At 43.8% G+C, this 25,543-nt stretch overlaps 1 protein-coding gene across 1 annotated transcript; it reads left to right on the top strand.

The window, feature by feature from the left end:
* The first annotated feature begins 676 nt into the window (after positions 1-676).
* Positions 677-15,628, top strand: LOC136369347 (myosin heavy chain, skeletal muscle, adult-like). The gene is made up of 38 exons (XM_066332129.1): positions 677-919; positions 1,009-1,152; positions 1,241-1,397; positions 1,941-1,968; positions 2,067-2,181; positions 2,264-2,356; positions 2,486-2,549; positions 2,647-2,745; positions 2,849-2,952; positions 3,039-3,177; positions 4,134-4,252; positions 4,350-4,499; positions 5,008-5,178; positions 5,728-6,037; positions 6,141-6,220; positions 6,881-6,968; positions 7,067-7,184; positions 7,448-7,571; positions 8,027-8,163; positions 8,254-8,509; positions 9,042-9,284; positions 9,387-9,563; positions 9,652-9,797; positions 9,885-9,975; positions 10,064-10,453; positions 10,689-10,815; positions 10,910-11,028; positions 11,294-11,490; positions 12,006-12,189; positions 12,276-12,441; positions 12,613-12,737; positions 12,922-13,230; positions 13,335-13,538; positions 13,826-13,951; positions 14,047-14,217; positions 14,305-14,409; positions 14,551-14,646; positions 15,344-15,628. Exons 1-38 carry the CDS (start codon positions 713-715, stop codon positions 15,494-15,496), a joined length of 5,832 nt encoding a protein of 1,943 aa, XP_066188226.1. The 5' UTR covers positions 677-712; the 3' UTR covers positions 15,497-15,628.
* The last annotated feature ends 9,915 nt before the right edge of the window (positions 15,629-25,543 follow it).

Here is a 25,543-nt window from a genome sequence, read left to right as displayed (position 1 = left end):
TTTTTTCTATAATATTTATTTGAGACCTTAATATAGCCTTGAAAAATCCAATTTCAATGACTGAATTTTATTTCACCTAAGTCAGAACTTTAGGGGTGAAATTATTTAGGTATTGTAGTAAAGGATGTGAAATGCATAGAGCAAAGTAGTTATGGCAGAATATTAAAAGGTCACAAAGCCTGCCCTTCTTTTATTTTTTTTTTCCACTGGAGAACTTCATTTGCAAAATTTATTAATTACTCACTACCTTTCCATTACCATTAAGCAGGTAAATGTCCCATAGATTTACTGTTTTCCAAGACTATAAGTCACCTTTACCAAAGTTTTTTAAAAAGTTTTATTTCACTGTTTATCCTTTTTACAATTTCTTCTACTTCCTTTCCTAATAGTGATGTCTTCGTGAAATTTGTTCAACAAATTCACTCTTTTCTTACAGGCACAGTATTCTTAAACCACCAAATCCACAGTTCTGAAAAGGTCAGCAATGAACATTTGAAGACCTAGACTACGTCCATGAAAGCCTCTTATTTTCAAATAAATTAAGTTTTTAGTTATCTCATATTAAAATACCCTGAGTATGAGTATATCATGAGTATGAAGAGAAACCAAGGCACAGGATAAAATATTCCCAAATCTTACCAAATAAATAATCAGCACCATATGTTTTTCTCCTCAGAGTCATCAGCTGACATATCGTCAGTAAAGTGCAGACATGGCCTCTGGAGATGCTGAGATGGCCATCTTTGGGGAGGCTGCTCCTTACCTCCGAAAATCGGAAAAGGAGAGAATTGCAGCCCAGAACAAACCTTTTGATGCCAAGTCATCTGTCTTCGTGGTTCATCCCAAAGAATCCTTTGTGAAAGGGACAATCACGAGCAGGGAATCAGGCAAAGTCACTGTCAAGACTGAAGGGGGAGAGGTGAGTCAAAAACAAGGCTGAAGGACAATATTTGATCCCCATTTTGAGATTTTTAGTGATACATGTGGATCTATCTGTTTTTTTGGCAGACCCTGACGGTGAAAGAAGATCAAATCTTCTCCATGAACCCTCCCAAGTATGACAAAATCGAGGACATGGCCATGATGACCCACCTGCACGAACCCGCTGTGCTGTACAACCTCAAAGAGCGTTACGCAGCCTGGATGATCTACGTAAGTGGCAGCAGCTTCCTTTGGGCAGCCTGAGGAGTGGCTGGGCCAGGCTCAGGGGAAGCCAACGTGCTGTGTCCCTTCCTCACAGACCTACTCGGGTCTCTTCTGCGTCACTGTCAACCCCTACAAGTGGCTGCCGGTGTACAACCCCGAGGTGGTGTTGGCCTACCGAGGCAAGAAGCGCCAGGAGGCCCCTCCACACATCTTCTCCATCTCTGACAACGCCTATCAGTTCATGCTGACTGGTGAGTGTTTAACCTCTTTCACAGCAATTTAACCAAAAAGGCCCTGCTGATCTCACTGAAGCAAGTGAGAAAACAGATAGAGCCACCAGAGAGCATGACTGTGAACTTGCTCGATTTACATAGCAAACAATTTCAAGGGTTATTGACTTAAAGGCATTCATGGACTTACCGTAGGATATTATCTGTACAAAAACCTACTGTAGAAATAGTATTTTACTCAGTTTTCTACTTTTCTTCACTGATAAGAAAGAAAAAATTGGGGATTTTTTGTATTTTGAACTTTGGTAGGTATTTTGGTTTCACTTCTTGAGGAAAACCATGTGAAGAGCAAGTAATACACAGCTAGTCTCAGGTCTGGGTGCTTCTGACTGTTCAATATGTTGATTTGGGCTTATGCTTAATAGTCCTAGGGCATAGAAGGAAATTGGATAGTCTTGGACTTTTTTAAGAATTCCCAACTTGCATTTGCAGTTTTACTTCTCATTCAGCTTAGCATTACACAGCTCAGTTGCCAACACATCTTTCATTGTTCTGCTTTCACAGATCGGGAGAACCAGTCCATCCTGATCACGTACGTACACCCCCTGCGCGGGTCCCTGCGGGGCTGCCCGGGGCCAGGGGACCTCCTGCCTGACCACACACCCTCTGCTTCTCCCTTGGCTTTGGCAGCGGAGAATCCGGGGCCGGGAAGACTGTCAACACAAAGCGTGTCATCCAGTACTTTGCAACAATTGCAGCCAGTGGGGACAAGAAGAAGGAGGAAAAATCATCAGGCAAAATGCAGGTAAGTCAAGAAGAACAGACTGAAATGGCCTGTCATCGCCCTGTCAACTCAACACAGTCACTGAATAATTATGTTCCTGCAGGGAACACTTGAGGATCAAATCATCAGTGCCAACCCCCTGCTGGAGGCCTTTGGAAATGCCAAGACCGTGAGGAATGACAACTCCTCACGCTTTGTAAGTTCTTGTTTTGTACAAAATCTCTCCCCTTCATGGCAACACACAGGATGCCTGAGCAGTCCTTCGTGCAAAGGACACATCGGCAGAACACATCCAGGCTGACCTGCTGCTGCTTCTGCTTAACAGGGTAAATTCATCAGAATCCACTTTGGTGCCACAGGCAAACTGGCTTCTGCTGACATTGAAACTTGTAAGAGATTCTCCTGGACTGCTCCCATCTCTTCCCAAATTCCCATCTCCATGTACATTCCCACAAATGCCTGACTCTGTCCTACCATCCTTGCCAGATCTGCTGGAGAAGTCCAGAGTCACTTTCCAGCTGAAGGCGGAAAGGAGCTACCACATCTTTTATCAGATCATGTCCAACAAGAAGCCAGAGCTCATTGGTAGGAGACACCACTGAACTTTTGAGGGGAAAATCTCTGAGTAATATTCAACCATATTACTTAAAATTAATTAAATTCAACCCATGAACACATTTGTTTTCAGAAATGCTCCTCATCACCACCAACCCATTTGACTTCCCTTTTGTGAGTCAGGGTGAGATCACTGTTCCCAGCATTGATGACAAGGAGGAGTTGATGGCAACAGATGTAAGTAATGTGCAGGAGAAGTCAACAGGCACAGGTAATACATCAGATAACTTGCAAATATTTTACTTTGCTCATTGTGTTACCAGAGTGCCATTGACATCCTGGGCTTCACTGCTGATGAAAAGACAGCCATCTACAAGCTGACAGGGGCTGTCATGCACTACGGGAACCTGAAGTTTAAGCAGAAACCAAGAGAGGAGCAAGCAGAGCCTGAAGGCACAGAAGGTATTATCAAACTTGATAATTAACCCTCTGTAAGCCACTACATATGTGGAAGACAGCAAAAGTTCTTCACTCTTGGACTTCAGATCCCAAGGAAAACAATTATCCAAGAAAAAAAACATCTCTTTCTTGTCCTCAGTGCATCGAGTTCCCTGATCTCAGGATTTATGTAACTTAGGAACAATTAATACTTTAAACTGATATTCATACTTTTTCAAGAATACAGGCATTATGGATGTTCCTTTAGTCATACTTTTGCTACAGTATGGCTTGCAATTGTGAAACAGCCCAGTGATTCAGTTCTAATGTGACAGGGAACCATGATCCCATGCACCTTCACCTGTCAGATGCTCAGGGAAGTCATCTGTGGGCGGTGTTATTTCATTCTTTTCCTTTGTTGGCATAGAACCTACAACACCCATCTTCAGTTCTGTAAGCAATGCTTCCTCTAGTTAAGGGACAATTCAGGTGGGGTGCACCACTGGTACCAAGTTGAAGCCCAACAAATTTTATTGAAGATCAGAAACAAAAGCTCAGAAAAGGCTGTAGGCTGTGGATCTGAAGGAGAAGAGACATTGTCTCTGTGTTCCACTCTAACTGTTTTGTGGTTTTGATCACCTGAATGCAGATCAGTACCTGACTGTTGTTACTGCAGCTCCTGAGCTGTGTGTGTACTGCACACATTCAGACTAGCAAGCTTCAATTTTCAGTTTTGTGCCAGGAGATTTTTGAAAACTTCATTACTTTCTGCATGCTGCAGTGAAGAATTTCTAACAGAAATTCTTTTACAAAAGCTCAATATGCATAATGGCAAGTGTGATGTTACAAAGATTCCCTCTGCAAGAGTCTATCAAAAGTTTTCACAGATCAGAAATCTGAACTCTTCAGCCTTTAGGGAATGTTCCAGGATTCAAAGCCTATTGGACATAAAATTCTTCCTTTTTCCTCTGGCCTTTTAGTTGCTGACAAGGCTGCCTACCTGATGGGTCTGAACTCAGCTGACATGCTCAAGGCCCTCTGCTACCCCCGAGTCAAGGTGGGGAATGAATACGTGACCAAGGGCCAAACAGCACAGCAGGTAAGAAAGATGTAACCTGTAACCATCTGTAGAATGAATATCCATTTGATTCTTTGCCCTGTACTGTAACTCCAGGTTGGTTTTTTTCCCCCTGTAGGTGCACAATGCTGTTGGTGCCCTGGCAAAGGCACTCTATGAGAGAATGTTCCTGTGGATGGTTGTTCGCATCAACGAGCAGCTGGACACGAAGCAGCCCAGGCAGTACTTCATTGGTGTCCTGGACATTGCTGGCTTCGAGATCTTTGATGTAAGTAAGATTTGGTAAGAGCTATTTGGATGTGACAACTGAATGTTATTATAACACATTTTTAAAGAAAACATAATATCATCACATGATTATTGCTATTTGTGTTTTTTAAGAAAAAATAAATGACCTTTCAAGGGACTTGTACTGTTTCAAGATGTGCAAAATCAAAGGTAAAAAAATGGTCCAATCAAAAAAGTTTATTGTTTATATGATCAGGGACAAGACAGTATAAAAATATGTAATCATGATAGTCCTAAACTTGGGTTTATTCTCCCTTTAATTTAATCTCATTTTAAACAGGATGTATGATTAATCTCTAAATTCTGTCAATGAAAAAAATTTCTTTATCAAAATTTCCTAGTTTTGATCTTTTTCTCTTTTACATAATGTTATAAAACAGACTGAAGAAATGCATGAGAAGTCAAGTTAACTGACCTAATTTTAAAATACGAGGTCTTGCAATGATTGCTGCATCTTCAAATACATGTCTTTCTTATTTTATTTCCAGTTTAACAGCTTTGAGCAGCTGTGCATCAACTTCACCAATGAGAAACTGCAACAGTTCTTCAACCACCACATGTTCGTGCTGGAGCAGGAGGAGTACAAAAAGGAGGGCATTGAATGGACATTCATTGATTTTGGGATGGACCTGGCTGCCTGCATTGAGCTCATTGAAAAGGTATGAGCTTCCTATTCAAATCAGTTACATGCATGGTATCTCTGTAATTATTTGGTCTCATTTTCCAGAGGGATCTTCTATATTCTTTTTTCTCTTGTGCTGGGTAGTGGAGAGCTTCAACAGCGCTCCAGATGTTTCTTCTCAGAGCTGAGTAGAGGGAAAGATCAACTCCCTTGAGCTGTTAGCAGCACAGTGTAGCCAAGGATGAGTTGGTGGCTTTGCTGCAGTGGTGTACTGTTGGCTCGTGTTCAACTTGTCTGACACAACTGTGTGTGCTCTGAGTTCCACTGAATAAGAATGTAGTGCTCTGATTTTACAAAGCACATTGTCAACACAAACAAAATTAATTTCTATTTCTTTTATGAGTAATTTTGTGTTAAAAAATGTAAGTATCAATGTGATCAGTTCAACTTGATAGAAACAAATGGAATTAAGTAATAATATTTTCTCATGTGTATCTCAGTCTGTGTTCCAATACTGTGCCTAGGTGAAGGTCATTATTGCTCTGAAAGATAAATTACAATCAGTCTCCCTTGTGATTTCTCCCAGCCCATGGGCATCTTCTCCATCCTGGAAGAGGAGTGCATGTTCCCCAAGGCAACTGACACCTCTTTCAAGAACAAGCTCTATGACCAGCACCTGGGCAAGTCCAGCAACTTCCAGAAGCCAAAACCTACCAAAGGGAAGGTTGAGGCCCACTTCTCCCTGGTGCACTATGCTGGCACAGTGGACTACAACATCACTGGCTGGCTGGAGAAGAACAAGGACCCTCTGAATGAAACTGTCATTGGGCTGTACCAGAAATCATCTGTGAAGACCCTGGCTTTACTCTTTGCCAACTATGGTGGAGCAGATGCAGGTTGGTTCTTTGAATTCCATGTTTTCACTGATGTACAGCTTGCAAAAAGGAATCAAAGAAGGAAAAAAAAGTCTAAAACCTGTTTTATTTATTTTCAATTTAGCTGAGGCAAGTGCTGGTGCTGGAAAGAAAGGTGCCAAGAAGAAGGGTTCTTCCTTCCAGACTGTCTCAGCTCTTTTCCGGGTAAAGTAGAGAATTCACTATTTTTTCCTAAGACAAAGCCTAAACACATCAATTGCTATGGTTTGTCTTGTTTTGGCTTGGTTCTGTTAAAAGATTTTGAAGTTCTTGGGCCACATTCTGCTAGGAATAAATCCAGTTAATCTACTCATACTTCATTTCACTGAATGCACAGCTTTTCCATTTGCTTAAGGCTGGGATTCATCTCACTTTATCTACAAGATAAATGTATAATCTAGACATTTAAAACTCAGCTTGTTGGTTTCATCCCTTTTGCTTTTAGCGGGGAAAAACACAAAGGTTTTATGTAGTATGCTCCATGTGACCCAGCCTAAACGCTTACTGTAGAATGCTTCACACTGCCTCATATGGGCACTACTTTATCTGTCTGGGTACATCCAATGAAAGATGGATATCACTAGAGTCAGTGAAATGTATTAAAATTGTGTGTTTAAGAGTAGAGTCTTTCCTACACATTGCTCAGAAGAACTTTATACACTAAGTAATCATAGCAAAGATCTGTGGAAACTCAGAAAAACTTGGTGCAGAGAGCTTCAGTTTAGGGTTTTGCTAATTTCTTTATAGTACCTCATTTCAGAGGACTTGATGCTAACAGAAGAAATTACATTTGCTAATATCAGCTTTTTCTAATGACTCTCCTAGGAGAATTTAAACAAGCTGATGACCAACCTGAGAAGCACTCACCCCCATTTTGTACGGTGCATCATCCCAAATGAAACTAAAACACCTGGTAAGAGACTTACGTATATATTGAAGGTTTTCAGTGTCGTGCAGCTCTTCCCCATTGTGTTACAGATCAATGCATGTATTTATGCTCTGCATTGCCAGGGGCCATGGAGCACGAGCTGGTGCTGCATCAGCTGCGCTGTAACGGCGTGCTGGAAGGAATCAGGATTTGCAGGAAAGGATTTCCCAACAGAGTCCTGTATGCAGATTTTAAGCAGAGGTCAGACTTCATCCTCTTTCTGGATCACCTTGTCCACCTCAAATAGCTTTTGAAATCTAACCTTCTCCTGCTGTCCCTAAAGCCTTCTCTAAAATTTCAGTATAACAAGTGCTGTTTGTTCATAACAGTTCTTACGACTTTCTTGCCATGTACCTGCCATCTGGGTCAAAAACAGACCTTTTCATATTCATAGAATCACTTAGGTTGGAAAAGACCCTTAACATTTTGGAGTTCAAAGCTAATTCTTCCATTTTCTTCCTCAGGTACAAAGTATTAAATGCCAGTGCTATCCCAGAGGGACAGTTCATTGACAGCAAGAAGGCTTGTGAGAAACTTCTTGGATCAATTGATATAGACCATACTCAATATAAATTTGGTCACACTAAGGTACAGGATCTGTTTGCTTCAAGTGCTACGTGGTTTTGGTTTGCATGGCTTGATACTGACACTCAGATACTCCAGACAGTACATTAAATGAGCCAAGAGGGTATAAGTAGTAGTGTAAAATAAATCAACCTGATTCTTGGTAACTCAACACTTAAATGAACTGAAATTCATTGCCATAAGATGTTTTAATTAAGGGTTAATCAAGTTCCTAATGAATGACTAAATTGTAGAATAAAAGAATCAAGAGTGAACAAAAATAAAAGGAAAATGTCTGACAATATTAGTTCCTCAACTGCAAGTTACCAGAAGCTTGGAGTTATAAAAGAGTGTCTGCAACTACATATATTCTTTGTGGTTTTGCTCCTAATTTCCATAGTGCTTGTCATGGAGGGCAAGGTATCAGGTTATGTTAAACAAGTACAGACACTACACCTGTTTTTATGTTCTTACCTAAGGTATTCTTCAAAGCCGGGCTGGTGGGTCTCTTGGAAGAGATGAGGGATGAGAAGCTGGCACAGCTCATCACCCGCACTCAGGCCAGGTGCAGGGGCTTCCTGATGAGAGTGGAGTACCAGAAAATGGTGGAGAGGAGGTACATTTTTCTTGAAATCAGGTTCACTGTACTTGGCTTATTGTGTCATCATGGTGTAAATATCAAATATTAATTTGACTTATCTTTCAGGGAATCCATCTTCTGCATCCAGTACAACATTCGTGCATTCATGAATGTCAAACACTGGCCATGGATGAAGCTGTTCTTCAAGATCAAGCCCTTGCTGAAGAGTGCAGAGTCTGAGAAGGAAATGGCCAACATGAAACAAGAGTTTGAGAAAACCAAAGAAGAGCTTGCGAAGTCTGAGGCAAAGCGAAAGGAACTGGAGGAGAAAATGGTGAAACTGGTGCAGGAGAAAAATGACCTGCAGCTCCAAGTGCAGGCTGTGAGTACCACTAGTGGGCTTTATCATAATTCTACTGTGAGTATCAGGTCGATATATACAGGTACATATTTTCAAACCACATAGAAACTTCAGTTTAGCTGAGTTCAATTGTAGTGCTTTCAGTGGTGTTCTCAAAGGCATAACTAGCTTCTGTACGGACTGTGAGGTATCAGTAGTCAAAATATTACTTGGCTGACACATTTCTATGATGTATGCTGAGATATTCTTATGATTATACACTTTGATCCAATGCTTAATATTATGAGATAATATTGGATTCTATACCCTGTACAAATATATAGATACTCATGTAGTCAGGTTGATTAAAAAGGATTTTATTTGGTTTTAGCTTTTAAACCTGGCCGTTTCAAAATTAACTATAAAAAATCAATTCTATATTATATGTCATTCTGTTGGAACATTAATCAGATTTTAAACTACAAAACTGCTATTCAAGACCCTGCACTATGAAGGTTAAGTATCTCAATATTCCCTCAAAAAGCATATCCCTAAAATGGCATCTCCCTACCAGGAAGCTGATGCTTTGGCTGATGCTGAGGAAAGGTGTGACCAGCTCATCAAAACGAAAATACAGCTGGAAGCAAAAGTTAAAGAAGTGACTGAAAGAGCTGAGGATGAGGAGGAAATCAATGCTGAACTGACAGCCAAGAAGAGAAAGCTAGAGGATGAATGTTCAGAGCTGAAGAAGGATATTGATGACCTTGAGCTGACACTGGCCAAGGTGGAGAAGGAAAAACATGCCACTGAAAACAAGGTAGGAGGTAGAACCTGTCACTTGCACTCTGGAAAATCTTTGTCTTGTTATAAAGTTTTTAAGCACCATTTTCTGTCTGTGCTTGCTCCTTTCTTCTCAAAGGTGAAAAACCTGACCGAGGAGATGGCAGGCCTAGATGAGACCATTGTGAAGCTGACAAAAGAGAAGAAAGCCCTCCAAGAGGCCCATCAGCAGACCCTGGATGACCTGCAGGCAGAGGAGGACAAAGTCAATACTCTGACCAAAGCCAAGATTAAGCTGGAACAGCAAGTGGATGATGTAAGCACACAGACATAGAGCAGGAACAGGACAGGTATGATGGAGCCTGACCTGGCTGGCAGAGCCCTGAGGGTCTTGTTGTGTTTAGCTGGAAGGGTCCCTGGAGCAAGAGAAGAAACTGCGCATGGACCTGGAGAGAGCTAAGAGGAAACTGGAAGGAGACCTGAAGCTGGCCCAGGACAGCATCATGGATTTGGAGAATGACAAGCAGCAGCTGGATGAGAAACTGAAGAAGTAAGTGTGACTCTGGGCTACCTGAGTGCTGGGCTGCAGCACTTGTCTTTTCTCTTTGAGCTCTAACACGGTTCACTTGGTCCAAAGGAAAGACTTTGAAATCAGCCAGATCCAGAGCAAGATCGAGGATGAGCAAGCTCTGGGCATGCAATTCCAGAAGAAAATCAAGGAGCTGCAGGCAAGTCTCTGTTCCTTCCCCTCCCATGCTCAGGCTCAGCTCAGGCAGGAGGAGGGCATGAGTGTGAAGGGTCCCTGGTGTTGTGCAGGCCCGCATTGAGGAGCTGGAGGAGGAAATTGAGGCTGAGCGAACCTCTCGCGCTAAAGCAGAGAAGCATCGGGCTGACCTGTCCAGGGAGCTGGAGGAGATCAGTGAGCGCCTGGAAGAGGCAGGAGGGGCCACAGCAGCTCAGGTTGAGATGAACAAGAAGCGTGAGGCAGAATTCCAGAAGATGCGGCGTGACCTGGAAGAGGCCACGCTGCAGCACGAAGCCACGGCTGCCGCCCTGCGCAAGAAGCACGCGGACAGCACAGCTGAGCTGGGGGAGCAGATCGACAACCTGCAACGCGTGAAGCAGAAGCTGGAGAAGGAGAAGAGTGAGATGAAGATGGAGATTGATGACTTGGCCAGTAACATAGAGTCTGTGTCTAAAGCCAAGGTACAATTTTATTTATTAGGAATTTGATATCAATGTGATATTTTTTCTTTAATCTTATTTTATTAAACTTTTATCAGGTTATATTATAAATTATTTCTCCAAATCTTATGTGTAGCAGTGTGGGTGTATGTGCAGTCCCAAGATATTTCAACTGCATCTTCTGGACATATCTTCCTGCTACAAGAAGGCAGGATCAAGGTATTTACTCATTTTGTTATGTGTAATTGATATCTAGGCAAATCTAGAGAAGATGTGCCGCACACTGGAAGACCAGCTGAGTGAATACAAAACAAAGGAGGAGCAGAATCAGCGCATGATTAGCGATCTTAGTGCTCAAAGAGCTCGTCTGCAGACAGAATCTGGTACAGTCCTTCCATCTGTAATTTGGAAATGGGAGAATCCCATAAATTGCTCTCTTGGCTATTAAAATGTTTTCTCACCTGAAAACTTTTTCAGGTGAATATGGACGCCAGGTGGACGAAAAAGATGCTTTAATTTCTCAGCTGTCTAGAGGGAAACAGGCTTTCACCCAGCAGATTGAAGAACTAAAGCGGCAGCTAGAAGAAGAGATAAAGGTGAAGATATTCATGTTACATATGAAATAAATATTTGACACAATATTGGTTTTTGTGAAGTGTTCAAGACTTCAAAAGATGATCCAGTTAGAAGTTCAAATCACCCCTTTAGGTCATGCAGTCTAGACCTTGCAGTGCAGGACTCCCATGTTTTAATCAGGACAGTTAACCACTATCTCTTTGGGATGTACATCAGTGTATAAGTTCCAGTAAGAGAAATTTCCCTGGAAACACCTACTCCTTATTGCCTTATTTTTACCACCAGGCCAAGAATGCCCTGGCCCACGCCCTGCAGTCTGCTCGCCACGACTGTGACCTGCTCCGTGAACAGTATGAGGAGGAGCAGGAGGCCAAGGGGGAGCTGCAGCGAGCCCTGTCCAAGGCCAACAGTGAAGTGGCCCAATGGAGAACCAAATACGAGACGGATGCAATTCAGCGCACTGAGGAGCTCGAGGAGGCCAAGTATGTGAGCGCTGAGTGGAAGGCTGGCATAACACCAATAAGGGAAATTTAAAGACACCACTGAGATTTTCAAAGGCAAAAGCCTAAGAGAAGGTGGAGGAGTTATATGAAACGGAAAAACACAAGGAAAACAGGCTATGTGAAAAACAATGCAGGAGAAAGGACATGTATGGGATTTTGAAAAGTGCAGAGAGATAGCAAGACTGCAGAGAAGCTGTGGCTGCCCTTTCCCTGGGAGTATTCAGGGCCAGGCTGGACAGGGCTTGGAGCACCCTGGTCCAGTGGAAAGTGTCACTGCTAATGGCATGCAATTAGTGGATTTCTAATGTCCCCTCCAACCCAAACAATTCTGTGACTCTAAAATTCTATGGAGAACTTGGGGAAAATGACTGGGAAGGATAGGCTCTGCACTATTTGCCTTATGACCAAATAGTAACTGTCTCAGTGCTCTGGTAAATATGACAATCAACACCAACTTTCATTTCCAATTAAGACCTGTGCTTACAACTTCGCAGGAAGAAGCTGGCACAGCGTCTGCAGGATGCAGAGGAACATGTTGAGGCTGTCAATGCCAAATGTGCCTCCCTGGAAAAGACAAAGCAGAGGCTGCAGAATGAAGTGGAGGACCTGATGATTGATGTGGAGAGATCCAATGCTGCCTGTGCTGCTCTGGATAAGAAGCAGAAGAACTTTGACAAGGTCTTTGGGCCTCCAGCACCAACACTCCTGGCCAGAGCATGGCCCCATGATGGCCACAGCCTGACTCACACCCCGTTTCTCTCCAGATCCTGGCAGAATGGAAGCAGAAGTATGAGGAAACACAGGCTGAGCTGGAGGCCTCGCAGAAGGAGTCGCGCTCTCTCAGCACGGAGCTGTTCAAGATGAAGAATGCCTATGAGGAGTCCCTGGACCACCTGGAAACAATGAAGCGGGAGAACAAGAACTTGCAGCGTAAGTCCCTGGCCCTCTGCTCCTCGCTGGCCTTGCTCACTATCAGCCATTATCCCCATTCTTCATGGGTCTGTGCCTGCAGGTGTGCAGAGATGCCTGTCACCTTGGTGGGATAGGACCCTTCCCACTGTGCTCTGTTCCTGACAATGCCATTGGTCTTTGTTCCCACAGAGGAGATTTCTGACCTGACGGAGCAGATTGCCGAGCAAGGAAAGGCAATACATGAGCTGGAGAAAGTCAAGAAGCAGATTGAGCAAGAGAAATCTGAAATTCAGGCTGCTCTGGAGGAAGCTGAGGTACGTGACCATAATGAGTGGTGTCTGCACTAAATAAATGAGGAAATAGGGGTAAAGAGCTTGGGTTGTCCTCTCTTCTGGCTGGGCAGTGCAGACAGCTGAGATCTCTGGAAATAGTCTTTCATTCCCTGAAAGGAAGCAGCAAGTTTATTGATATTATCATTGTTTGTGTCCACTTGTCCAGGCCTCCCTGGAACATGAGGAGGGGAAGATCCTGCGCCTGCAGCTTGAGCTCAACCAGGTGAAGGCTGAGATAGACAGGAAGGTAGCAGAGAAAGATGAGGAGATTGACCAGCTGAAGAGAAACCACCTGCGAGTTGTGGAGTCCTTGCAGAGCAGCTTGGATGCTGAGATCAGGAGCAGGAATGAAGCTCTGAGACTTAAGAAGAAGATGGAAGGAGATCTGAATGAAATGGAGATCCAGCTGAGCCATGCCAATCGTGTGGCTGCAGAGGCACAGAAGAACCTGAGAAATACACAGGGAGTGCTCAAGGTCTGTTCAGCAAGGCTACAGAAAAGAGAAAAATGAGATGCCTGACATGTTTGCCACTCAAGCGACCACTGACACCTGGTAATTTCTTTTCCCCATCTTTCCAGGACACTCAGCTGCACCTGGACGATGCTCTCAGGACACAGGACGACCTGAAGGAGCAGGTGGCCATGGTGGAGCGCAGGGCAAACCTGCTGCAGGCTGAGATTGAGGAGCTCCGGGCAGCCCTGGAGCAGACAGAGCGCTCAAGGAAAGTGGCTGAGCAGGAGCTTCTGGATGCCACTGAACGTGTGCAACTCCTCCATACCCAGGTGAGGACAAGGAGCAAAGAGCTATGTTGACACTGACCAAACACAGAGAGCTGGAATTTACCAGAGGACCAGCAGTACTAGCAACACCTCTCTACTGCTGTCCCCAAGGAAAGGCGTGTTTTGCACCCATTCCCCAAGCCCATGCCTGATATTTTGTAAAGTACCATTGTAACAATAATTCCACAGTAAGAATTGGAATCTGGAAGGGGAAAGTCTTTGTTCAGGCAAAAGGTTTACTATTGCTGATTTTAGAATTCAACTCTTGCCATGTCCTTCCCAATGCACAGAACACCAGCTTGATCAACACCAAGAAGAAGCTGGAAACAGACATTGCCCAGATCCAGGGTGAAATGGAGGATACCATCCAGGAAGCCCGCAATGCTGAGGAGAAGGCCAAGAAGGCCATCACAGATGTGAGTTGGCTGCTCTGGGCATTGCTGATGGTGAATGTACTCTTCCCAAAATATTTCCTGTCCTAAAAATGGCTTTGACCTTTTGCTCTGATCAGGCGGCCATGATGGCAGAAGAGCTGAAGAAGGAGCAGGACACCAGTGCCCACCTGGAGAGGATGAAGAAGAACCTGGACCAGACAGTGAAGGACCTGCAGCTTCGTCTGGAAGAGGCCGAGCAGCTGGCACTGAAGGGAGGGAAGAAGCAGATCCAGAAGCTGGAGGCCAGGGTGTGTAGGGCTGGGGTTGGGTGTGAGTGAGCGTGTCCTTGCAGAGACATTGTCAGGGAAGCTGCAGGGCTGGGCTTGTCCTTGCAGGTGCGGGAGCTGGAAGGGGAGGTTGATGCTGAGCAGAAGCGCAGCGCTGAAGCCGTGAAGGGTGTGCGCAAGTACGAGCGGAGGGTGAAGGAACTGACCTACCAGGTAAGGCAGGAGGAGACTGCCCTGACACCGTCTGCTCACAGCCAGGCACATTTTACACACACCATCCCCAAGGGGAATTGTTCACCTTGTGTGATGCAGAACAAAGAATTGACTCTCCTTCCTGTTTACCAACTTCCCTAGTCTGAGGAAGACAGGAAGAATATTCTCAGGCTGCAGGATCTGGTGGACAAGCTGCAAATGAAAGTGAAATCCTACAAGAGACAATCTGAGGAAGCTGTAAGTACCTCCCTGAGTGCTTGGCAAGCACCACTTTCTCAGAGGGTAGCCTAGCCATTGAGGAGACAAATATAAGAAATTTAGAAGATTCCAGTCATCATTAATGGAGTTCTTCAAATTCTCTGAAAGGCTCATAAAGCAGATCCACCTTTGAGAATGAAAATAATGAGCCTGTAAGAAGAGTACTGAGGAGGGCAAATGCACATAGAATTATTTGCATTAGAACCACGATGAAACCTTTGAGAAATTTTATTAATGATATCAGTAGTACAATATATAAAGAAATTTTGGAAATACCTTTTTTTTAATAATTTTGATAGTAGACAGGGAAGGTGTTGGAAGGTCCCCCACAAAGCACTTTGCACTTCACTTTTAGAATAATTCAAGAACCCTTGCCTGTTTCTGTGCATGCAGCAGTCAGGGATAAACTGAGGGCAGTTCTACAGCCCCATAATTTTTGATTGTCTGAGAACAGCTTCTTCATTGTGATGACAGTTCAGTAAAGAGTAGGGCTTCTGGTTCAGTTAAGGGGATAAGTGAGAGTGACTCTGAGGATATCTCATTAGTCTCACTGTGAGACTGTACAAGCAGTGGTGGGTGGAGTTTGGAGGTTTGCGGCTTTGCCCAGGCCAAGGCATAGTAGGAATGAAAGCCACAAACCCCAAACTTCTCACTACCAACTCCTTCTCCCTCCCAGGAGCAGCTGTCCAATGTCAACCTGTCCAAGTTCCGCAAGATCCAGCACGAGCTGGAGGAAGCCGAGGAGCGGGCTGACATTGCAGAGTCACAGGTCAACAAGCTCCGAGCCAAGAGCAGGGAGTTCCATAGGAGGATTGAAGAGGAAGAATGAAAATGTCATGAGGCAGCAAAGTAACCTGAGGACTACACAAAATGTGAACCTCTTGGTCACTTCCTTTCTGCCATGACTCTTTGTACCCACCTCAGTGTCTAGTGAATAAAGACTGTAGTAGATTCCTCTGCATACACACTATGACCAGTGCCTTCTTTTGGGTTTTGTTTTCCTTGGGCAATTGCAGTGCAGAAGAAGTTTCCTTACTTTTCCTCTCTAGGACAAAAGAGAAGCTGGTGCCAGTGCTGGATTGAGGATCCGCAAACTTAGAGGCTGGCCATTGCTGTGGAGACTCCTGAAAATCCAGCCTGTGCTCTCTCCTGTCTCCAGCAGCTTCTTCCCCAGCTCCTGCCTTCGCATCCTCCTAATGCTTCTCCCACTGTCCTTTCAGCACAGCTTCTTTCCCAAGAGAGAATCAAGAGCGGGTGATCTTTTTCCTTTTCCCTTTTCTTACTCTTGCTTGTGATGTTGGCTCTCACAAACCCTAAATGCCAATATCTGAGAGAGTCATCAGCAGCTGCAGTGCATTGCACTGTGAAGGATTGACAGTTCCTTGACAGATACAATTTCAGTCACTAAGACCATGGTTCTGTCACTATAGCCAGGGCCTCTTGGCGTGAACCTTTGCCTGCCCAAGCCCACCTAGAAGCTGGCTGCTCATCTTGGGAGCAGACCCACCTGAGGGCATCTCCAAAGCTTCGGGTGGGTCTGGGTAGAGTCCAGATGGCACACAATATCTGTGAGTACCTCTTTTATCTGTAATGGCTGGACTCAAGGACAGGGTGACACCCTCAGGGAAAACCTGCCCTGAGCACTGCTGATGGCACTCAGGGCTGGCCCTGCCACCGCCAGCAAACTAACAGAGAGCTTCTGCCCTCACCTCCTGAGCTCCAAGGCCACACCAAACCGCCCCTCAGCCTCCACAAGAGCCATTGCTGGAGGAGGGGACCAGGATGACAGGAGCTCTGGAGGAGGCCCCTACCAGGAGGATCAGCCCATCACGTGTCTCCTTTCCTCCTCAATGTCAAAAGCCCAAAATAGCCCCGCTCTCCTAAGACTCCTGTGCGGGGTCGTGCCTGTTTGTGGGGATGATTTGCTTCCACGAATAGCGCCTGAAGACATTCCTGGGCGGGTAGGCTGCCTTCTATGTCGCAGGGCAATGTGCTGCCGTGGAGGAGCTGGACATGTGTGCTGTGTCCCAAGGCAGCAGCTGCTATTCTTACCCCGGAGAGACTCTCTGCAGCACAGCTCCATTGCCAGCTGAAAGGTTAAACATCAGAATGGGGCCCGAGTGTGTTCTCCCTGCTCACAGCCTGAATCCAGAGTGTTCCCCTTTGGCGTCTATGCAATGGCCCTGTGCCAGCTCAGCTCCATGGCCATTCCCTCCTTCCATGTGTTGTCCCATGGGCAGCACAGCAGCAGCCCAGTTGCTGGCAGCAGTCAGCCAGGGCTCCTTGGGGTCGATGAGGCTTTGTCTCTCACTTTTTCACCAGCAAATGGAACAGACAAGCTGGGCAGCAGCTCTGAAAGTGCAGCATTTTACAGCTGCCACCCTGGAGTCCCTGTCCGGGTGAGGATGAAGGCAGAGGCAGGGCTTGCTCTGAGGTCCAGCAGTGCTGCAGGGCACATCCATGTCCCTTTGCTCGAGCTCTGTTTTTCCAGCCCTCATTTAGGGAAGGCTGTAGGTCCAGGCTCCAGAGGCCCCTCAAGTGCCCTGGGGGTATCAGGGCTGCAGGAGAAGCCCTGGCCGGACTGGTGGCTCTGACGTGATGGCTATGGAGACTCAGCCCTGCCTTCACCGTGACTCCCCTGGCCCTCTGGAGAGCTCAGGAAAGTCGTGTCCCAGCCATTGTATAGTCACCGTGAGCGATCAGGCAGAGGACAGAGAGCCCAGGACATAGCTGGGATGGTGGCCGGGCCCTTCCCCTCAGGCCTTGGCTGTCGCTCTGACAGCACAGGCCGCAGCAGCTTTCTCCTCAGCCTGGGCCTTGTCAGCTGGCCCTGAGGACAGAGCCGCTCCTGTAGGGATCCTCGGCAGGAAGCCACCAGCGTTATTCCCTGAAGGGAGCAGTGATAGTGATAGAGTGCTGGTGGTAGTACAGGGTTAAAATTAAAAATTATTTCTGAGGCCGCAAAGCTGACAAATGGAACATCAGCTCCACTGCAACTGGGATGTTATTTTCATACTATTGTTTTAAGCAAATCAAGTATAACTTTGTCTATGTAATCAGGGGAGAAGGGGGGATTAGAATGATTTGTACTTAGATACATAGGCCTTGGAAATAAATCTGTTCTTTACTAAGTCAGGTGAAACCATACCTAATTATCATATGATGGACAACATAATCGTAACGTTTGTTGGTAGCTGAATATGAGTATTATCTTAAACCAGAATCATGAGAATCACAAGGAAAGATATTTACCAAAATTCATGCTTGGTTGTATACAATGGAACAATGGGGGCTTAATAATTAACATAGAGTTGTATAACAAAGGGGTATAAAAGTGTATGCTTTTTGAGTCCTTGTTGCAGTTGGATTTGGGTCTGTACCCTGACTCCCAGAACTCTTCAATAAAGCACTGCATACAATAATTCTGTGATTATGTGTTTCCTATGCTAACACTGGTCCCAGGGCCCCATCAGGCTCCTGTCAGTCACAGGAGCTCCCGGGGCAGCAGCTGAGCAGCTCCTCTGCTGCAGACACCCAGTGCCAGGGGATGGCAGCCTGGAGCCATCGAGGGGACCCTGCTCCGGGCCCTGCTCCACCGCAGAGCAGCAATGATATCTTGCTTTCTATGGGTTAGCCTTGGTCAGTAGAGGATCACAGCAACATGCCTTGTGTTCAGAGAATGCTTTATGAGTTTAAAAAGTGCTTGGAGAAATTAATCAGTTAAAATTCCACCATGAGGTCTTAAGTACTCATTTGTTGCATTCTCCTTAGTGACTCCTTAAATACAAATTACTGGAGGTAGGAGAGTTCTGTAGAAGTGCCATTCTATGATGATGCTCCTTCCTGAGCATCACTTTCAAAGACAGGAAGTTGGGCTACATGAATCTTTGATCTCAGAAGGGCAGCTTATTTTAGGTTATGACAGTTTCCTGCAGGGGTTAATACTATGCTACTTCATTAGTTCCTTTCCCTTCCCCTTCCTTCCTGCTCTTGTAGTTACTCGCTGCTCCAATTACCTCTTCCTGTCTGCCAGGTTGCCCACCCCACTCACCTGCTTTGTAATAAGAGCTCCTCAGCTGCTTTGGCAGGGGGTAGAAAGGGCATCCTGAGCGTCACCTTCTTGGATGGGATCTACTGCCCAGACCTCTTCTGCTGATGCATCTATTGAGGCAGGAGAAGTGTGAATAGCGGTGCACGAGCGGCGTGCTTGAAACTGCCCATCCTCTAATCCCAGATTATGGGATTTAATTGCCTCTCGTTTAGTTATTCTGTTTATTTGCCTCTCGTGTTCAGCTTAGACTCACTCCAAGACTTCCAAGAATACCACTCTGTGGAACCTACTTGGAAACAAATTTATAATTAAAGCTCCCCCTAGGACAGGTGCATTCACTTTCTTTGAAATGTAGTGGAGACAAATCACAGCTGCATTAGGATCTACAGAAATTAATTTCTGACTAGAGCAGAAGGGACAGCAAGGCCATTACAGCCCCTCCATGGCCAGCCTGTGACATTCAGCTTACTTTCACAGGTGCTCACACTTAGACAGAAATTTTTGGTCACATTTGCCATGGTAAAGAATGGGTGGCCTATTCTTTACCTGCAGCTTTTAAGTCTTACCAGTTATGGTCTTCAGTAGTTCTTCCTCAAAAATCATTTATTGCTTCCAGCAATTGCCTCAGCCTATTCCTTCAGCCACATTTATTAGAAACATTAGTTCAGTGGAAAATTTCCTAACTAGATGTCACATCAAAATTATGGACTGAGCATGTTCTGCTCATAACACTGAACATGTTTCAACATAACACTGAAAGCGTGAACCTTAATGGAGCAACACTGCATTGAAAAGCAACCTGTTAATATGGAAAATGTGCTCTTACCCTCTCCAGGGCTCAGTGTCCAGTCATATCCGAGCAGAAGTACAGGGGTGAGCAGTACTGCTACAGAGCAGTACTCTGACATTTCTGCCTCCCCTCTGCTAACATTCTTAGAAGCTCTCATTTTACACAGAGGGCAGCAGAAAAGCTGCTGCAGCAGACGCTGAGGATTCCCTGTCAGACTGTCCATGACAGGCTGCAGGGAAAACTGACCTGTCTAGACAGGCCCTACCTTAATGAAAGTAGGGCCAAACCAGCAGCACTTGCAAGCCAAAAACCCTGCAAGGATTTAATATCCTGCTTTTTGGCAGTGGGGGGAAATAAAGAGCAAGTAATTCAGACTCCTTCCTACACCTTTACTCTTTCTAGAAGAGTTGTAAGTATCATTCTAATCTGCATGATTTTTCATCTGCCAAAGTCACTATCAGTTTCTGCTGTTTTGAGGTGATGGTGATACGTTTTTTACCTCAAAAGTACTATATGTTAATATCCTGATTCTAGAATTCAAGTGTTGCCATTTATTTTGAAGGATGGTATTCCACCATGTATGAATTACAGAGTCTGTCAAGAAGAAACTTTAGACCAGAAAGTGACATTCTAGCAGCTATGTCTCACATTGCCATAAATGTTTTTAAGATAGAATCAAGACACTGAACAAAGTACATTTTTTTTTCTCTTTTCCTAGAATATAGGGACACTGATATGAAATATTCATTTCCCAATAGAAGTGAACTTAAGCAATCTATATTGAAACCACATCTTTTTTTTAAAGATTCCTGCAAATCCTAGGTAATAACTAAGGGGAGGACTTGGCAATGACTGCCATTTAGTATTTTGGACGTAATGCCAAACAGTTTTTCAGACACGGGGAAAATAAAAGAGATGAAGGTTGTGTCTCAGTATCCTAAAGAGCCTGCAGATACAAAAGCAGGACAAGAAATCAGAACAACCACTCCTCCAATTGCTTCTCCTGCTGCCTGTACTCTCCAAAATGTGATGGGTTTTATGAGGTTTCCATTTGGATTGGAAAAGACCTCTGAAATCATTATGTCTAACCATTAGCCCAGCACTGCCAAGTCTACCACTAAGCCACGTCCCCACACATCTTTTAAATCCTTTTAATGCCATGGGATTACCTTAGTCATCTGGCAGTCCTTTGATATGCTTTGATATACTTTGATATAATGGATTCTTAAGTAGGAGTTTTCACTGTGTTTGGAAGCTTCACAAATTCATCTATGAGTTCTCCATGATTTTCAGACAGCTGTATTTGAGGACAGAGAAGGAAAGGAATCTGCCATGAGACTACTAACCTGATGATAAGGGTCTGAAATCAGCTTCATTTCATGGGAAGAACACTTAAGCTGAGAAATGACAAAGGAATGGCTGCAAATGTAGGAATATTTCAAGGAAGAAGGGGAATGTGATCAGAATTATGGAGGTAAAGCAGGGCAGTGTGCATCACAGGAGCATAGTCATGGACAGTATGGAAAGTGTAGGAAGATTACACAGGGGGAATGAGAGGGGTTTAGGCTTTATGTCAAAGTGCTCCTTGCTTGTGCAATTCTGTGAGAGATGGGAGGAAAATGAGGGATGTTGTGATAGGGTCTGATATGGACCACCTGAACAAGACAAAGTAGTGAAGAGATTTCTACAACTAGTAGAAACTCAAGTCTCCTCTGCCTTAGGGAGGTTTTCAGCCGTGTGGACATCTGAAGGGGCAACAGCACCAGGCAAGCTCTGCCAGGGATTTTTAGGCAGTGCTAATGTCAATATCCTAATTTAAATATTGGACAGGCAATATTGGAAGCAGGGATGGACCTGTGATAAATATGATCCCAGATGGCACCTCATACTGCAGCAAACACAGGATGTCTGGGTGAAGGATCCAGTGGAAAGCTGGGGACATAAGCAACAGAATTAGCACTCTAGACTTTTAAGATCACTACATCCAAGGAACTGCTAGTTAGCACACACTTTGCAGCAGCTGTGAAAGAGAAGAGACTGCTCAGGAGAGATGTGCTTTATAAATACAATCATATTGAATTTTGGGGACTATTTTAACCCTTAATAAGATGCTACATTGCATGTATTGTCATAGATCAATTCACAAACAGCTTTATTTTCAACTATGTCCATAGTTGTATTTGAACCAGATAAGTCAACACTGCTTTTCTTTCACACCCTAATCAGTGATTTCTACAAGCACTCATTGGCAATGGATACTAGAACCCAAAATAACATCTGCCCATACTGTATAGAGCAGTTGTAGTCCCCTATGGGTGTTACATGAGTTGCTTGAGCAGTGTGGTAGCCTCCTCTTATTTGAAGTTGGTATTTCTGTCCTGAAAGGACAGCTGCTGAGAAATGAAGAGAGACTTGGTGAAGAGCCTAAAGCAGGAAACTTGAGGAACCTGAATTCCCTGAACAGCATGAGCATAGAGACATTTTAACACAGGAGTTCAATGCTGAGCATGGCAAGAGCTAGAAGGAATTCAACTTCCCAGTTTTCAGCTCTCCTGAGTGTAGTCTGTTCAGTATGAGTCTGCTGTTCAACCAAAAAAGGCAGACAAGCCTATGATCAGTATATTTTCCTTAGAACTGAATGACACATCTTTCTCCAAGGATTTGTGAATAGCTGCTGAACATACAGAGAAATTTGGCAGGAGATCCCTATTTCTCTATGAAGAATTATTTTGTGGATGTTGTACTATTAATCAGATGTTAAATGCTCTCTACATTAATGTATTGCACTAGACAAGAATTCAAAATTTCCACACCAGTCCTCTGGTAACCATATGAAAAAGATTAGCCTTTTGAGATATTCCACTGTCCTCATAACTGATTTAGTCAGCTCAGGGGTGAGCTCTGGCTTTGGTTTCAAATCTGGGGCCCTAAATGTGCCAGAGGAGTCTTGGAAGAGGCTCCTAGAGCACAGGAAATCATCTGATGCTGCATATTGCACTGGATCACAGGCATTTCTTTTCTAACCACTTCACTGTGATATTCCTTGAACTATTTTAATGATTGAAATGCAAATGACCATGAGAGAAAATGTCATTAGATCTAGAGGATCTGAAAAAGTCTAAATGATTAAGATCAAGTTTGGATGTGGCACCTGGGGACAAGGTTTAGGTGTGGACTTGGAAGTCCTGGAGTAACAGTTGGACTGGACTTTTCTAGCCTAAACAATTCTGTGTTTCTATGATACTGTGATTACATGCTTTCCTAAAACTGGACCAGTTAGTCTCCTGGACTACCAGCAAATCTCTTTATCCCACACCATCAGCATTACACACCCTGCTGCCTCTAATGCCCTGGTATAGAAGGTGCTGTGTTGTTTCTGGGACTGTGAATGTGTAAATGCACTTATTTTGATCTTGGCACTGCAAGAATGAGGTTATATCAGAATGAATAGCAGCTGGAATTGTATGCCAAGGTTTGTATGATTTGCATTAGCATGACATGCTGGTTTTTGGGGAGTTGGAGGTAGGGAGGGGATATGAGAACCTCTGGAACTTCAGGTTTGACAGAGGGAACTTGTTATTTATGCAGACAATAAAAGGTGCAAGCACTCATCAATTACAAGTAAGATATGTATGACTGTCAAAAGTGAAAAAGCAAAGTTCCTTGAGAAATCACTTTTAAAATTAAATACACACAAACACATAAATTATCTATGCACAAGCATATATTTTATTTTGATGTGATAGTGCATCCCTCTCTCCTACTTAGGTGTGCTCTACAATCTCTGGAATTCCCATAAAGCCTTGATGAGTGTCCCTTGACTCTACCAAGAGCCCTTGCATGGCTAAGGTGGGAGCAGCAGCACATGTATCAGGAACTCCTGTTGCCTGGCTAAGGTGAAGGATGAAAGAGGGAATAATCAATCACTTGCTGAAAGCCTTGGAACTTTCCCTGCCTTAATCACAGCCAAGTAGAATGGTACATTGTTGATGGAGTTTTGGTAACTCCATTACCATTGCTACTGGAATTTGGAAGTACCACTAAATACAGACCTGGATTGTGTCCAGGATGGAAATGTATGGATGACTAAAACTAAGCATCTTGCAACCCTATAAATAGCAGGCCTTAGTGAGGCACTTTGAGCTCTTATGGACTGCAGCAGGCTGCAACCCGCATCTCCCTCGGAGAGGGGTGCCTCTCAAAACTCATGAACTCTCAAGTTTGTGAAAAATGAAGGACAGATTTTCAAAAATCACAAAAAGCTGAATCAGCCGAGCAATATCCTCCATTCCATGAGACCCAGCTCTTGCCCACTGAGAAATTCCAGGACATTTGAAATGAATATTTCACTGAACTCACAGGGAACTTTTAATAGGTGTAACCCTTGAACATTTATATACACACCTTTGTATCTGTGTGCATGCATGTGTGAGTTCATTTCAGCACTCTACAGCAAGTATAGTTTTAATGTTGCTATCTGGGATCTATAATTAAGTCACCCTTGCAATTATAGTAAATCCTTTTCAATCACTTTATGAATGTCAAATTAATCAATGATTAAATCCTGCTAAAACCCCATAGACACGAACTGTTGACCAGGTTTGGTATTATGATTGGATCCAACTGTACCTAGACTCAGTCAGGAGTTTAGAAACCAAGGGGGTCTCTGTGAACCTCATAACTCAACAGGAGGATTTTTCTTATGCTTTTTACCCTTATCTTTTGCAGCTCCTGTTGTGCAAATCATTCTAAAGGAATTCTTAGTAGATTTTTCTTGATTTTTGCAGCAAGTAATAGCGTGAACAACCTTGCCATCAAACTTTGCTGTGCTTTTGCAAATTCATATTGAACCCTCTTTCACTGATGCCTTTGATGGTGATACTTTAAGCAACCTTAACTCATTTGCAACATTTGATTCCTCAACAGTCAGCTCAGGAATCTATTCAAGAGCTCCATATCAAAGTAGAGTCTCCCATTACTTGGGATCAGGCTCCCAACTCATGGTATTTCAAATCATTTCAACTCTTGAGAGTGTCCTATACAGAAAACTCAGCTGTAATAGATTTTTACTTCCTGCTTTTTAGAAAATACCACTGAAAAGTGGCTCCCAACATTATTTACTAGTTTTTGACATATTTTCCCTGTTCCTCCCCATGCATATGTTCCTAAAGCATCACAGGCGTTGTCATCACCATTACAGGACTGAAAAGTTGTGGTATAAACATACCAAGGAAACTACCATGGGTCAAGGAGCAAATCACTGAGAAAGGCAGCAATAGAACCATGCAAGTTCTCTAAGTGCCTTGAGTAGTCTAGATTCTCTCCTTAACCCTCTTGACAAATTATTTATAGATGTATTCACGTAGTCAGTAAGATATAAAAATGTTCTAATTATATCATTCAAATCAAGTGACAATTATGCCCTTAGTTTGACAGACAATGCTTGGCCAAAAAAGGTTTGCCAGAAATGTTTTGACCGAAGAAAGGGGGACCATCTGCAGCATCTGCCAACGAGACACTATAAAATCTACCAGAGACAAGTCTAGCCTGTCTCCGCAGAAGGGTTCCAGGTAAGTGCATGCATTTCATAAGCTTGAAAAAAATGGACAATGTCCTTGCAATATCCTGTTTCATTTCTTTTGTCTCTAACAACCATTTCCATGAGGGAGTGCCCATGTGAGCAAAAATTTTTAGTGTAATGTTTATGCATGTCTGTATTTTCAATCTGTCTGCATTATATGGAATTTTGTTCAGCAATTAGAAACAACTGCCATTCCTATTTTACAGGGTTGGCCATATTCCAGGATACAAGCTGCTCTCCAAAGATAATCCACTGAATAATCTGTTCCTAATCTGTATTCTAGGACAGGACTTTTAAAGAGCTGCATGAATTTTCTTCATAAATCCTCTTACATCCTAGCTGAATTAGCTAAGACTAGATAGCTGGAAATAGGAAGGAGCTATAAAATTAAGTAATTTTTCATTTTTAATAGAAAAGGTAATACTTTCAGCAAGAAAACACTCTTGACTCAGTG

This window comes from Sylvia atricapilla, chromosome 18 (genome assembly GCF_009819655.1).
Source record: "Sylvia atricapilla isolate bSylAtr1 chromosome 18, bSylAtr1.pri, whole genome shotgun sequence".
Taxonomy (NCBI): domain Eukaryota; kingdom Metazoa; phylum Chordata; class Aves; order Passeriformes; family Sylviidae; genus Sylvia; species Sylvia atricapilla.
The sequence above is the reverse complement of the archived record's forward strand: the minus strand, read 5'-3'. Positions and strand labels throughout refer to the sequence as shown.